At 38.0% G+C, this 16,431-nt stretch overlaps 1 protein-coding gene across 1 annotated transcript in view; it reads left to right on the forward strand.

Annotated features, from left to right (window-relative positions):
- GREB1 (growth regulating estrogen receptor binding 1) overlaps positions 1-12,516 on the forward strand; it is a 143,006-nt gene extending 130,490 nt beyond the window's left edge. Inside the window, exons 30-32 of the mRNA XM_069075948.1 lie at positions 1,890-2,090; positions 3,473-3,611; positions 9,314-12,516. Of these exons, the coding sequence (XP_068932049.1) occupies positions 1,890-2,090; positions 3,473-3,611; positions 9,314-9,477 (504 nt within the window). The 3' untranslated portion in view covers positions 9,478-12,516. The remainder of the gene's footprint in view (positions 1-1,889; positions 2,091-3,472; positions 3,612-9,313) is intronic.
- The last annotated feature ends 3,915 nt before the right edge of the window (positions 12,517-16,431 follow it).

Genomic DNA, 16,431 nt, shown 5'->3' on the forward strand with positions numbered 1-16,431 from the left:
TTCCATCCACTTGCTCAACACCCGGATTTAGTTTCTCATTACTTCTTGTTCCTTTTCCCAAGCTTATTCCATTGCCTACAAAATCCCTTGGCATACCTATCTTTTAGAATTCAGATCTCAGCTTCCATGTCATGCCCTGATTCCTAGTCCCCCGGTGGCTGGTGCCTTTCCCCTATAATTATCTTGTATTTGTTTTGCATGTATTTTATTTATGCTTATTTAGCAACAATAACATTAAGCTTTAACGTTTGCAAAGCACTTTCCATGTACGATCTTAGGTGATTCTCACAACAGCCCTTTAAGTTAGGTGCCATTATTATCATCCCCATTTTACATATAAGAAAACTGAATCCAAGAGAAATTAAATGATTACCCTGAGTTACACATCTACTAAGTGTCTGAGGCTAAATTAAAACTCAGAGCTTTTAACTCCAAGTCTAACACTTTATCTACTGTACTACTTGTCTGCCTATGTTATATGCATACAGGTTGTCTACTCACTAAATGTAAGCTTCTCAAAAGCTAGAAGTGTTTCACTTTTTATCTCCAGCTTTTAGTATAAGTGCCTGGCATATAGTGGGTGCTTAATAAGTGCTTGTTCATTGTTTGATTGCTTCTGGTTTCCTTTAAGGAAAGAAGGTAAAAATGGATGTAATTCAGTTTGTCATTAAGAGGTTTATTGAACAAGTATCTCAAATTTAAGATGCCAGTAGTAAAGTGAACGTCTGTATATTTTCGTAAAAACAAAGTTCTTTTGCAGTCCTCTTTTCCCTACCAAGATCCCCCAAAAAGGATCATAAAGGTCTGAGGGCTATTTTGTATTTTTGTCTGTTTCATGGACATGACCACCCATGAAACAAAGAAAGCCTTGATTGATAAAGTTTACTTTTGATATGTTCACATTTGCAAACCAAGCACTAAAGTCATCAGTAAACTTCCTACAATGTACATTTCCTGAAGAGTTAAGCCATACAGCATAGAAGAATCATTTTGATCCATACACACATCCATACACACAATCACATAGTCTACTATTTGCTAAAATAAAAGGATGCATGTTTAACTTCAGTATGTTTTTACTTACATCTATTATATTTCACCTGCTTTGCTGCTGTTTGATGTTATTTTCATTTAAATAAGAGTTAATATCTCATTCTTTTGCCTCTTCTTTCTTCATCACTTCATACAAGTTTCTGCATATTTCTTTGACATCTCCATATCTTCATATTGTTCCTTATAGTCCAATAATATTCCACCATATTCATTTATCACAATTTGTCTACCCATTCTTTCATTTGGCACACGGTTTGTTTCTAATGGTTGTTATTATAAATGATGCTGCTGTGAATAGTTTTGTACAGTTGGATTTTTTTCTTGCTGCCAGTAAACTCCTTGGGGGTATAAACCCAGTAGTGGGATTGCTGGACCAAAGGGTATGAGCAGTTTTGAGTTTTATTCCACAATTTAAAATCTGTTTCCATAGCAGATCAATTCATATTGCCACTAGCAATGGAAAGGAGTGTCAGTTTTCTCACTACTCCTCCAACACAGAATATTTTCATCTTTGTCATGTATCATTCTTTTTTCACCTGACACATTCTCTTGTATTATTAACTTGCATGAATTCCTCTCCCTATCCTCCCATGGCAGGATTCTAAGCTTAAAATCAAGGACCGTATCTTGTTCATCTATCCCTGACATCTGGTATTATGTTTTCTGTACATACATAATAACATCTTAAGTCTTGATTTCCTCAGGTCTAAAATGAGTGGATTGGATTAGATAATATCTAAATGCACTATCAGCTCTAAATCCTATGATCCTTATCCTAATAGATATGCCGAAATCCAATTTTTAACTTTCCTGTTCCTTATTTTGTGTTTGTGTAGGTGTCTGATAACCCGGTGTCCATTACACCTTCTCAGTACATCTGTGCCCCAGATAGCAAGCACACTTTCCTTGCAGCTCCTGCTCAGCTTCTGCTTGAAAAATTCCTACAGTATCACAGCCATCGTTTCTTCCCTCTGTCACTGAAGAATTATGGCCATCCTGTGCTGTCTGTTGATTGTTACCTGAATCTGGGACCTCAGGTAATTTATGAACAAATGTTGAGTATTCAATTCATAGAATGTTCAACAATAGGGGAATGATGTAGGTTTGGAAGGGGCACTTCAATTTTCTACTTGAGGGAGGATAGATAGATAAATAGAACATTTATTAAGAGCTTGCTATGTTCCAGAAACTGTGCTAAATATCCTCAAAGAGTTTACATTATAATGGGGAAAGACAGCCTTTAAAGGGGAACTGGGAAGGGGTCTGGGTTACCCCTGTAGTGACCTGACTTAGAAATGACCTGGAAGTATAGTAGAAGCCTAGATCCCCAACAGGATAAGATCAGAGATGGCTTATCAGAGCCCAGGTTGGCTCTAGAGATGGAATTCAAGATTCTGGTGGAGATGAAGTGAGACAGTGACTTGAGTAGAACTTGGTGTAGTGCCAATGCAATATTCACAGTGCTGACAGCCATTGTAAATATGCCAGCATAGTACTCATTCACAAAATATAACAGACTCTCCCTATAGAAGACAGAAGCAAAACATTTATTCACACACCAGAAAACTGAATCCCAAAACCAGTAAGCCGATTTCCATCATAGTAGCAGAGAAGTTAATAAGCCATAATGTCACAGAGAGCCACAGCATCCTTTAACATTCCCACAAACCAACATTTACTCTCAAGCCTTTCTCCTTTGGGTGTGTCTTCTCCTCCCTCCAGTCTCTAATTGCTCTGCCTCCCAGCTTCCTGTGGAATTTGCTCCACCCTTCAGCAAATTCCTCCCACCATAGGCTTCATGTGATTATTTTCAGCCTATTAGGGGGCAGGGTATATCTTTAAAGCAGGGAAGACCGTCAAATTCCCTAACATTACACTGGCATGGTGTAGGAAGGGCCAGGAATTGTGAGAAAGATAAGGCCAAAGCTTACCTATTAGAATCCAGAATGGGTCAAAGGGTAGAATCCAAGGTTCCAGTGATACCAAAGAGCATGGTTTTAGTCTATCTAATATCCTGAAAAATTAATATGGTTTCACAAAAGCAACATGATAGAGTTAGAAGATCATTGGACTGGGAGTCAGCCTGACTTAAAATTCTGGCTTTTTTACTGTTGTAATCTTGGGTAAGTCACTTAATCTCTCAGAAACTCAGTTTCATCATCTATAAAAAAGGGATAAATATACTTGGCCTATCTACCTCACAGGGTTGTGGGAGAATATGCTTTTAAAATCTTCAAAGCCCTTAAAATGTCATGCAAATGTGAGATATTGTTATTCTGATCACACACTCTGTGTGTGTGTGTGAGCATGAGCAAGCAAGAGAGTGAGTGTGTGTCTGTGTGTGTGCCCTCTAGATACATGGTTGAATATCCTAAGGGAAGTATCCTTTATTGCTACCCTCTGCTTCTTCCTTTTTCAGGTTGCTGTTTGTTATGTGAGCTCCAGGCCTCATTCTTTAAATATTAGTTGCTCAGACCTGCTGTTTAGTGGGCTCCTGTTATACCTCTGTGACTCCTTTGTGGTTGCTAGCTTTTTGAAAAAGTTTCATTTTCTCAAAGGTAAGTTACCTGAATAGTTGCACAAGTATAGAGGTGCAAAATAAAAGACTTTAGAAATTAATTCATTAAGCTTATCATTAAATGTCTGCTTTGCTAGATACTGGTGAAGTTAGAAATACAAATCAACCATGGCCTCTTTTTGCAAGGCTCTGACGGTTTGCAAGTGGGGATCTACACATGTAGTAACAATAGTGATATAATATATTGTAATTATAGCTAGCAGAGGTGACTGATGAAGTGTCAGATCAATTTAAATCTCCTAATGCACTTCATAAGATTATGCAACATTAACCTTTGTTGAAAGGAGTGCCTCGCAGTACAGTGGACATGTGTCCTAGCATAGACTAAGGGGAAGTTCTAGAAACTCCTTTGATTAGTTGCCACTACTGGGGCTGCATCTGAGATGATTGCTGACTAAGCATTAGAGAAAATGGACCCTGAGTCCCCAGTTATGCATGATTACTCCCCTGCTACATAATACAGTAACTGTAATGCAGAGTAGAGGGTGATAAGGACACAATACATATCCACAGTGCTTTGTGAGGTTTGAGAAGAAAAGGTTATTCCTTGGGGGATTCAGGAAAGACTCCCTGGAGAAGACAGCAATTGAGTAGGCCTTTGAAGAGACAAAGTATAGTTAGAGAAGAAGGGGAGAAGTTAGGAGGAGAAACAGAAGCCAAGGGAAGAAGGAATATTAAAGAAGAAAGGGTCATCAACAGTGTCAAATGCTCCAGAGAAGATAATTCAAGTCAACAAGCATTTATTAAGTACCTGTATACTAGGCACTATGCTAAATACTGGGGATGACAGGACAAGCAAAATGAAATACAGTTCCTGCCTTCAGGAAGCTTGTATTCTCATGGTAGAAGATAACACATAACAGGAGCTAAAAACTAAGGGGTGTGTGGGTGGAACCTGGAGAATGAAGGACGACTGGTCTATGCCACTTCTCATAACGGAGGTTCCAATGGGAGAAGGGAGCCACAGGAATGAAGGGAGAAGGCAGCTGAAGAATGAGACAGTAAGGCTGTTTTAGAGAGGACATATTTTGGAGAATGGTGAGGACAGAAGCCAGATTGAAATGGGGAAAGGGTTGTAGACAAGTAAGTAGTTTGTAAGGAAGTGGAGACATTGTGTACAGACTTTTTCTAGAATTTCTGTGGAAAAAGAGAACTGGGATAGTAGCAGGGTCAAGGCAAAAATTTTTTTAGTTTTAAGGGCTAGAGTTTGGACCTAGGAATTCAATGATAAAGAGAACTCCTGGGTGAATTATTGGGACTACTGGGAGATTAAGTAGTTTGCCTGTGATTACACCACTATGTTATATTGGAGGCAGGACTTGAACCCAGGTCTTCCTAATTTTGAGACCAGCTATCTATCCACTCTGCTGCCTCTTTTTTTATTTTTTAAAAGATCGAGGAGATCTCTGAACAGAGGATCATAGGATATAGAAGTGGAAGGAACCTTAGAGCTCATTGTGGGAAGGAGCCAGGGGCATGTGTTAAAAGTATTAAGTACTAGGGGCGGCCAGGTAGCACAGCGAGTAAGAGCACCGGCTCCAGTGTCGGGATGACCTGGGAATTGAACCCTGGGCTCAGACATTTAGCACCCACCCAGAAACACCTGGCCGTGTAACCTTGAGCAAGTTACTTAACCCCGATTGCTTAAAAAAAAAAAGTATTAAGTACAGGGGCACTTGGGAGAGAGCTAAGTGCTGATCAAGGACCTGGAGAAGGCGGCATGTGTGGAGATGTTACCTTGGCACTGAGTGGGCCCTGCTTCAGAGGAGGAAGAGGAAGAAGGTGGGCTGAGACATTGAGGCAACGAAGCAGGACAGCCCCTTGCTGGACACTGGACTGGATACAAGGATGAACATGGCAATCCCTGATTTCAAAGACTGCGTAGTCTAGTTGGGGAGACGGGGCATGTTCATAACAAAATCACTAACTAGATGTTAAGGGTTTTAGGGAACATCTTATTTGCTCGTCTTAATTTATATTAGCAATTTTAAAGGGGCAAGCTAATCATATCAGCCAGCATATATGAAGTGCTAAAAGATGAGTACAGGTAGTGAAAGCTGCGTGACAGCAGGAAGAATAGCTCACTATGACCAGAGTGATTAGAGAGGGCCATAAAGAGGAGGTGAGTCCTAAAGAATGGGTAGAAGTAGAAGGATGCCTGTGTGGCAAATGTGCGTAGGTGGATGCATGTGTATGTGCGTGTGCATTTATATATATTAGTATAACACCTAGGTTGGCATGTGTTACATATATGTATACATAGATACATATGCATACATATATACACACATCAGTGAATACACACACACACACACACACACCCATTTTACCTTGCTTTCGTGTACACAGAGAGAGAGAGAGAGAGAGAGTGCGCACCAGAGTGTGAGCAGAATAGTGTAGAGACCCAGGAAGAACTGGATTCAAGTCCTGCCTTTGACACACATGGGCTGTGTGGCCCTGGGCAAGTTACTTAATCTCTTAAGAGCTTTAGGTAATGCTCTAAGATTACATATTTCAGAGAGATTTCCAACCTGCATTGGTAGAGGGGGTATCCTATCATGGGAGTTCTCACAGGTCCAGTCTGTATTCCTCTATTTGTCCTGTGGCTGTATATGGTCAGGTGGGCTGGGGGATTGTGTAGACTTGTCCATGTTGTTCCCTCTTTCTTTCTCTTCCTAGTTCCCTTTCTACCTGCTTCTATGCATCCAGTCGTTAGCATTTCTCCTTCATAAGTTTTCAAAGGATTTAAAAGTTATCATATGGGTTTGGACTTCTGAAACTTTCCATCTTGACTCAATGAATCATTTTCAGTGGTTGAAAAGACACGGCTTAGACCATAATTGTCATTTTCACACATGCTTTTTTCTCAGGGTATAAGAAAAAGAATGGTGAACTTGGAGTCAGGAGACCTGGATTTTAAAAATCCTGACTCAGAGCCTTAACTAGCCATGTGAACGGCCATGAACAAGCAAATTAAAGCCATATCAGTAATACTGGTACTATATACCTCCATGGGGTTTTAAGGAAACATTTTAAAATAAATCATATGTAAGCTCCTGTTACAACAAAATGATAGGACTATTTTAAGCCTAACCTCTCTACTGCTTTAATGAGTTTATTTCAGAAAGAAAATGTTAGAAGTACAGTCATAATTATGCTGAGCTCCCCTTTGGGAAAATTTCCAACATTTAAGGAGAGGTATGGTTTTTCTGTATTAATTTACATACATATACATACATACGTATGTACATGTATGTGTGTATACATATACATATACATATACATACACACACACATATATAGTGTTAGCCCCTGACATCGTTGTGGTTGAAGCAAAATTTAGGTTGCTAGAAACTTTTGGGTAATAAAGCAACAGATTATATATATAGTATCTGTTAATAGATAGGCAAGGTGGGGTATAGTAAAGGGGTGGAGGGAAGTAGGAAGGGGAATTGGGGAAAGAGTAGATTTTATCTTGGAATTTTACTTCAGTCCTTGAGAAGGCATATACAAATGGTAGGATAAGTCCCAGATTTCTGCTCTGAAATGCCTGTGGAACTGATCACCATTCTTGTTATATACCTTCTCTGGCAAAGCTTAGTCTTCTCTTTCTTCTTTCACTGGTTGCCCCTGGGCTGTTGGTTCTTTCTAGTTCATCTCTGGATGTCCCCTTTCCTTCCTCTTTGCCATCTAATTCTCAGACTCTCTCCAGTTCTGAGACAGATACTTCTTTTTTTAAACCTTTATATTTATTTTATTTTTATTTATGAAATAAAACAAACATTTCCATAATATAGTAGAATTAAAAAAAAAGATGATTGTACATGAAGCTGTAAATCCGTTATATACAACTTGCTATTTCTTTTTTTTTTTTTGCTTTTTGGAGGGCAGTTGGGGTTAAGTGACTTGCCCAAGGTCACACGGCTAGTTTTTGTGTTAAGTGTCTGAGGCCGGATTGGAACTCAGGTTCTCCTGACTCCAGGGCCGGTGCTGTATTCACTGCGCCACCTAGTTGCTATTTCTTTTAAATATATAATAAAATTATCATGTAAATTTCTTTTTTCCTCATCTCCCCTCTTCCCCGCCCTAGAGATGGTTATCATTAGATACAAGTATATAGATATGTATGTGAAATTATTCTATACATCTACTTATCAATTCTTTCCTTGGATGCAGATAGTATCTTCCTTTATATGTCCTGTATAGTTATGTAAGAGTTGCTGAAAGTTGTACTTAAAACAATATTACTGTTACTGTATATACAATGTTCTCTTGGTTCTGCTAATTTTGCTCTTTGTTATTTCATGCAAATCTGTCCTTGTTTTTCTAAGATCACTAAACTCATCATTTCTTGTAGCACAGTAGTATTCCATAACAATCATATACTGCAACTTGTTCAGTCATTCCCCAATTGATGGACATCCCCACAATTTCTAGTTTTTTTTGCTACTACAGAGATAGCAGCTATAAATATTTTAGAACTGATCAATGATCAGATGATGTGAAATGGCAGTTTTCTTACTTTTTTTTTTTTAAAGCAATCAGGGTTAAGTAACTTGCTCAAGGTTACACGGCCACTTATTTCTGGGTGTGGTGCTAAGTATCTGCACCCAGATTTGATCCCCAGGTCATCCCGACACTCGAGCCAGTGCTCTTATTCGCTGAGCCACCTGGCCACCCCTAAGCAATTGGGGTTAAGTAACTTGCTCAAGGTTACATGGCCAGGTGTTTCTGGGTGGGTGCTAAGTGTCTGAGCCCGGGATTCGATCCCCAGGTCATTCCAACACTGGAGCCGGTGCTCTTACTTCGCTGTGCTACCTGGCCGCCCTAAATGGCAGTTTTCTGATGAAGAAATCAAAGCAATTTATAGTCATATAAAAAATGCTCTAAATCATTATCGATTAGAGAAATGTAAATTAAAACAGCTTTTAGATCACATTTTATACCTATCAGATGGGCTAAAACGATTCAAGGGGAAAGCAATAAATGTTGTAGGGGATGTGGAAAAATTGAACTTATTCAGCTGTTTTGGAGAACAACCTGGAATTATACACAAAGAGTTATTAAACTGTGTATACCTTTTGACCCAGTAAAACTGCTACGCGGTTTATTTCCAAAGATGATTGCAGAAAAGGAAAAGAACCTATATGTTCTAAAATATTTATAGCACCTTTCTTTGTGGTCACAGATAAGATACTTCTTTTTATACAAGTTTCTCGGGATGTGATCAAAATCCCTCATCCTATGTCTTTTATTGATTTGAGGAGAGTATAGACCTTGTTTGTACAATCATAAAATGTTCTTACCTAACAAAACTTACAATCTAATGGGTGAAGACAGCACATGAAAGGAAGCTGAAAAAAGGAGGGGTGGAGATGATGGAGTTCAGTTCGTAGGAGTGTAGCCCTATTAGAAATGCAAAACTGTCTGGCTGTGGAGTCCCCTTTAATTGGATGCTTTGGGAAGAGTTATTTGTTCCTCTCTCTAGCCCACCAATAAAAGGGGCAAAGTGTACTGACGAGTGTGAATACCAAGGCTAAAACAATCTTGCAGGATAATGAGTTTCTTGATAATGAGGTTCCTGGAAGCTAGGGGGTCCATTCAAAACAGAAAGAGTGTACACATGTGAGTCTGTTTTCTTATTTTTGTCGTTGTTATTCTTTCTTTTTCTCATTTGTGTAGGGGCCACCTTGTGTGTCATCTGTCAGGATCGAAACTCGCTCCGTCAGACCGTTGTCCGCCTGGAATTGGAAGATGAGTGGCAGTTCAGGCTTCGGGATGAGTTCCAGACAGCCAATGCCAAAGAAGACAGGCCACTTTTCTTCCTGACTGGGCGGCACATTTGAAAAGAAACAACAGCCCCATTTTCTGAAAGATCAGATACTTCAGAAAGCCCTCCTGCCAAGGTGACTGAGAGAAACCATAGCACGTTATAGCTGAAAAGGACCTTAGAGCTGATCAAGGCCACTCCACCTGTTTTGTAGCAACCTAGAGGAGTTCAGTGATGATTTGTCCTTGATCACACAGTGAGATACTGGCTGAGCTGGAAACCCAGGTCTTCAGAAAGCCTACTTCACAAAGAAGCTTTCTGCAAAGGCAAGATCACCATCAGTAGTGCCATACCTCTAGACCTGCAAAGAGAGCTCCAGAACTGGAAGGGATCTTTGGAATCCAGTCCATAACCTTCATTTTATAGAGAGGTAAACTGAGGCCCAGAGAGTAGAGGTTTGGAGAAGAGCCAGGGATGTATGAGCCATGGCTCTGGATTCTCATTCCCTAGTGCCCTTTCCACCACAACATACTGCTGAGATGTCTGGGACATTTTGGAACCGTTTCTTCAAGAACAAAATTTTGACAGTTCACCATGTTATCTATATGCTTCCATGATATAAACTTGTTGCCACTTTCTGCTGACATTGTACATTATTGGATACTTGTTTTTGAAGTGGAAACATTTTTACATGTGTAGAAGGACCAATTATGAAGTATTCTTTTTCTGCCAATGTTACCATGCAGGAACTATTTAGAAACAGTGTTGAAAATCACAAATCCCAGAGATATAGGATACATCTAAAAAGAGGTCATTGGAATAAAAATTACACAAACCTAGAATTTTGTTAGTATAAGGAACTCACTACTATCTAGATAAATCAATCGATCAATCAACAAACATTTATTAAGGGCTTTCTATGTGCTAAGCACTGAAGATACAAGGAAAGACAAAAACGTTCTCTGCCTTCAAGGTACTCAAATTCCAAAGAGAGAGAGACAACTCAAACAACTATGTACATATCAGATACATACAGTGCAAATGGGAGGTAATCTCAGAGGGGAAGGCACTGGCAATGGGGAGGGGGGAGGAAAAAGGATAGTATTGGATTATCTAAGTTTTTCATACTTCAGAAACCAGAACAAGGTGCCAAATTAGCTACTTATTGAGTACCCTCAAGCATATGATTTAATTTCTTTTAAAAATGTTTTGTTAATGGCTTTTCCTTTTTTGTGCCAATCATTTCCCAATATCCCCGCCTCGCCCCCCCCCCCCACATCTAATTCTTCCTTTTAACAAAGAAAAACAATTATGCAAAACCAATGGACAAAGTCAGTAGATTACACCATTTTGCCCCTGTGGTCCCCCAACCTCTCTACTGAGAGGAGAAAAGTGAGTTTTATAATCTGTCATATGATTTAATTTCCTAACAAAGTCTATACTCTGGTTGGCATTAGATTTTCTGTATGAGACCAGCTTAGAAGACTATCTCTTGCCAAGAGTGAAAATGAAAGGACATGTCCTTTAAATGCTGTTAAGTAAAATGTGTTCTAGGGAGGAAATTATGTGGTGGCTCTCTGAGGGTACTTGAGACACAAAAACTGATTTACAGAGAAGTGAGAATGGAATTGTTAAGTCTACTCAAAAAGCAACAACCTAAAAATGATGGATTAGAATAGGGCCTGTGACCATTTGTTTATTTAAAAGCTTATTTTCAGACTCTTCATTAAGGCTTGGCTTTGCCATCAGGTAAAATGTATCACTTGAAGTATTTGCATAAATTAAGGACTTCCAGGAACTTAATTTCAGTGTGAGTGTGAGCCAAAGGGTGCAAGGAACAACCAGATTCCAGGATAGATTGACACTTGATAAAGCATCTGAGCCAAAGGGTATTTTTCCAAACATCCCCTTTTAGATGGCATTGAAACATGCTAATGGGGCAGCAGTCACTTTTGCCTGACTTGGACTTGAAGACATTGCATGAAAAGTAATGGAACCAAGAACAAATAGCTTTGAAAGACAGTACCTGGCAAAGAATTGGAAATTAAGGGGGTGCCCATCAATTGGGGAATGGCTGAACAAGTTGTGGTATATGCATGTTATGGAATACTATTGTGCTGTAAGAAACGAGGAGCAGACGGTCTTCATATTTACCTGGAGAGGTTTATACAAAGTGATGCTGAGTGAGAAAAGTAGAACCAGGAGAAATTTGTATATAATTACAGACACAACGTATGTGTGATGACCAGCTTTGATAGACTGGACTCTTCTCAGCAATGCAGTGATATAAGTCAATCCCAAAAGACTCATTATGGAGAGAAATAATGTGCATCCAGAGAAAGAACTAGAAAGCATTGAGTTTATATCCAGGTAGAAGCAAAATACCTGATCTTTTTCCTTCTCTTGTTTGGTTTTATGTCCTCTTTACCATTTTTTCATTCCACCTGATAAAATCTGTCTTTATAACCTGACTAATGTATAATGTGAAAATATTTACAGATCCTATACTTGACTATATGCTGCCATGGGGGGGGAGGGTAGGGAGGGGGGCAAAATGTGAAACTCAAGGAATTGTGGAATTGAATCCTGTAAACTAAAAGGAAACAAATTAATTAAAAAATAAGTTTAAATTTAAAAAAATACCAGTTGAGAACATGACCTATAAATTAGTTATTCCTAAATGTCATCACATGAAGACAGCACTTTTATTTGTAAATACATTTGGCAACATCTTTTATTTTTTTTTCTCATTCATGTACTCATGATTTCTAATACTAATTAAAGACCTGTTTCTCCAATGAAAAAAAAAAAGACGGTGCCAAAGATTGTATGTTGATTTTTCTTTTTCCCCTTAAGAAAATAAACAAACTCAAAACTTGTGAGTATGGCAGATTTGGGTTGATGTTTACAAAATTATTTTATTAGTAAATGGTAACCTTGTATATTTCATTATTCCTATTTTGGAATGAAACTTTACTTTCTGTAGTTTTATTTGTCTTTTGTAAATAGTATCTCCTGTGCAGCTTTTCCTTATGTTGTATTAGTTAATTTAAACTTTTAAAAGGTCTTAATATTCATGTTGGTTCCAGCCTTTATAAATAAAACTTGCAATGCACTTACTGGTTTCTGATTATTTGCATAGTTATGAAATTTCAGGCATCTTGAATTATTATTGATGTAAAAATATTCATTACAGACTTCAGCAGTTTAACCTTTTGATGCAAATGGGAAAGTTTTTCATCAGGATTTTGGTTACTTGTGGCATCCAACTTAAAAAAAATGTGAAAGCATTTTTATCTAGTGAACTAGCTATAACCAAAGGGTTTCTTGGTATACAACCTATCTTCTGGTGTTCTAGGCCATTTGTCAGTTTCTTCCTGCCCTATCTTTTTTCTTATTTTCATATGCTTTTCATTTACATGAGACCAGAGGAAGCAGCTATGATATGATGAAAGAGAAATAAATTTGATGTCAAGACTTATCTATATCATTATCAGGGTGATTATAGTTGACAGGGTCTATACAACACTTTTCCCCCATGGTCATCTATCTTTTTGTAGGGAGGAGGAAGTTGATGTGTTGTCAGGAACTACAATTATTCATTATTACTGGGAATTTAGCTTCTTTGTGTTGTCCTTTTCATTTACAATACTAGTAGTCATTGTATGCTTTGTTCTTTTGCTTCTGCTTAGTCTGTTCCTCACATAGGGCTCATTATGCTTACAAGTCAGAGTTTTATTCCTAGGAATTCTCCAAAATCCTAGGTTTAGCTTTGCCATGGTTTTCCCAAATGTGAGTTTCCAATTGTTGTACTGTCTTGTAGAGGTGGCTAGGTGGCAAAGTGGATACCATTTTGGGTTTATAATTAGGAGGACCCAAGTGCAAATCCAGCCTTAGGTACTTTACTAGCAGTGAGATCCAGAGTAAGTCACTCTATCTCCCTGGGTTTCACTTTCCTTATTTGCAAAATGAGGGTGTTGGAATCAATGGCTATTAAGGTACCTTCTAACTTTAAATCTCTGATAATAGATAATATAGATATTGGGTAGAAAACAAATTTATTTTATCCACCCCTGAAAATGTATAAGATCTAAAGAAATGTTCATTCATGCTCTTATATAACATGCAGGTTTTTTTTTAAATTATATATTTTTATTTATTTTGTTAAATATCCTCAATTACATCAAGCATCTTTTAACATTCATTTAAAATTTTTCCAAATTCTCTCCCACCCTCCTACTCTTCCTGTACCTATTGAGAAGGTAATATGATACTAGTTATACATTTGAGGTCACGCAAAACATATTTCCATATTAGCCATGTTGCAAAAACTTCCTCCAAAATGCAAGAAAAATAAAATGAAAATTAGTACTCAGAGTTCATCTGTTTTCTTCCTGGGAGTGGATAGCATTTTTCATCACAAGCCATTTGGAATTGTCTTGGATCATTGTCTCAAACGATGCTAAATCTTTCACAATTGATCAGTGTTACAATATTGTTACTGTGCACGATGTTCTGGTTCTGCTCACTTCACTTTGCACCAGCTCACATAGGTCTTCACACATTTTTCTGAAGGCATCCTGGTCATTATTTCTTTTCTTCTTTTTTTTGCTTTTTGGAGGGCAGTTGGGGTTAAGTGACTTGCCCAAGGTCACACGTCTAGTAAGTGTTAACTGTCCAAGCCCAGATTTGAACTCAGGTCCTCCTGACTCCAGTGTCAGTGCCCTATTCACTGCACCACCTAGTCACCCCACTGCTCATTATTTCTTACAGCACAACAGTATTCCATCACAATCATATACTATTACTTGTTCAGCTGTTTCCTGATTGATGGGCATCTTCTCAATTTTCAATTCTTTGCTACCACAAAAAGAGGTGCTATAAATATTTTTACTCAAATCCATTTCCCCTTTCATCTCTTTGCTGTTATATATATATATACATATATATATTTTACAGATAGATGAGATTTATTAATGACATTATGAATATTGAGTGGGTCAAAGAACAAATCATAGAAAACTGCAAAAGAGAATGAAAATGGCAAGATAGCACATCAGAATTTCTGATACGTAACTAAGACGGTTCTTAGAGGTATAGTATATTCCTGGGAACATACATGAAAACAATATATAAAAAAGAATTAGTGAATTGTATAAGCAATTAAAAAGAAAATCAACAAATGAGCAAACTCCAAATACAAAATAGGAAATTTTGGAAATTGCAGTAGAAATAAAAACTAAAAGAAGTAGACAGCTGAAGAACAAAACTAAAATCTAGTTCTTTGAAAAAAAAGTAACAAAATTAACAAACTTGTAGATAATTTGATTTAAAAAGAGGCAGAGAATTACAGAATAAAAAATGAATTTGGTAAAATCATAACAAATAAAAATAATTATCAGAACCTACTATAACATTATATACCAACAAAATAGAATTTAAAGGAAGCAAGATTTTTTAGTAATTAATATAAAATATTCAAATGAACAGAACACCAAATAGTGATCTTAGACAATCAATTGTAAAGGAACTACCGATGCAGGAAGTAAGGAGTGACCCTGGGATAGCTGGTTTTATAGGAGAATTATATCAAACCTTTAAAAAAAAGCCCTAATACCTAATACTACAAAATTAGCTTACTTTGATCTCTAGGAAACAGATGTAGTGGTATTACCGGGTCAAAGGGTATGCACAATTTATAGGACTTTAGGCATAGTTTCAAATTTGAGCCAATATTCCTAAACTGCCCTCTATATTCTTGATGGGAGGAGGAATAAAAGTCTAATGCGGAGGTGGGGAACTTGTGGCCTCAAGGCCACATGTGGCTCTCTAAGTCCTCAAGTGTAACCCTTTGACTGAATCCAAACTTCATAGAACAAATCCCCTTAATAAAAGCATTTGTTCTGTAAATCTTGGACTCAGTGAAAAGGTCATACATACCAGAGGACCTAGAAGGCCACATGTGGCCTTTGAGGTAGCAGGTTTTCCACTCAAGGTCTAATGTAACCAGACTCATGGTAAAGCTCTGTTTCATGCTAAGACTGGAACAGCTTTCTTGGTTCACATGTAAGGAATTGGGTTTAAGTTTCTTAAGTGTAACCATAGTTCTAGGAGCAAAGCTTTAGAGCTGAAAGAAACCTAGAGGCCATTAAATCCAATTCTTCCCTTTGTGTTTCCCCAGAAATTTCCCTCTGTTTACTGCCGACTTATCTTTAAGCTGCTCCTAACCACCCATGTTCCAATGGCTTGGAATATAATTTTTCGGCTATTTTTCCCCAGGGCATCTTAATTTTTGGGACTTTTTGGGTGCCAATTTGCTCAGGTCTGAACAATAATTAGTAGCAGCAGATTATTGTAAATACTACTTAGAATCAGCAAAAAAAAAAAGGTGGGAGGGGGTACTTAAAAAGTCTTTTTCTACTTTACGCCAAAGGTGGAACTGAACTATTTGACATATATTATTTGGCCAGAGGCTCTCAGAGCTGAAAGAGCTTGTTCATTTTGGGGATCCAAAGCACCAGCCTGGAAAATTATTGAAATCCTTACCTGACGCTGTGTGCTATTTTGGTGTTGCCAATTTTCCTCTCATGCAGAAGTCACAAAATCAGCAAATGAAAATTTTATTGCAAGGTAAAAGGAAACAAAATAGAACCTCAAAGGAGTTCTTGGAAAATAACATTCTTCAATGAAAAACCGCTTTCCAAGGATCAATGGAAAGTCTTAGTAATTTACAACCACCCAATGTCCAGCAGGCATTGCCTCATGTAATTCGTGGGACCAGCTCAGCAACCTCTGCTGTGGTGCTTCCTACAAATCTCTATGGTTTGTAGCAGTCAGTGTCAGGCATAGCACCCTACTGAGGCTTCTCTAACAACACTTCCAGGCAGGAAACCTTAGAATGTTTCTCACCTAGTGGGTGGCACAGATCTTCTAGTATTAAAATTCTGGTGATGCATTATACTATGGTTTTCTCCTTAAGACTATATACTTCCCTGCATTATTATTTCTGCCCAGCCTGGTCAGGAAACAA

The sequence above is a fragment of the Petaurus breviceps genome, unplaced genomic scaffold (genome assembly GCF_028583685.1).
Source record: "Petaurus breviceps papuanus isolate PSGF00001 unplaced genomic scaffold, PetGlider_PUasm1.0 90919, whole genome shotgun sequence".
Lineage (NCBI taxonomy): Eukaryota > Metazoa > Chordata > Mammalia > Diprotodontia > Petauridae > Petaurus > Petaurus breviceps.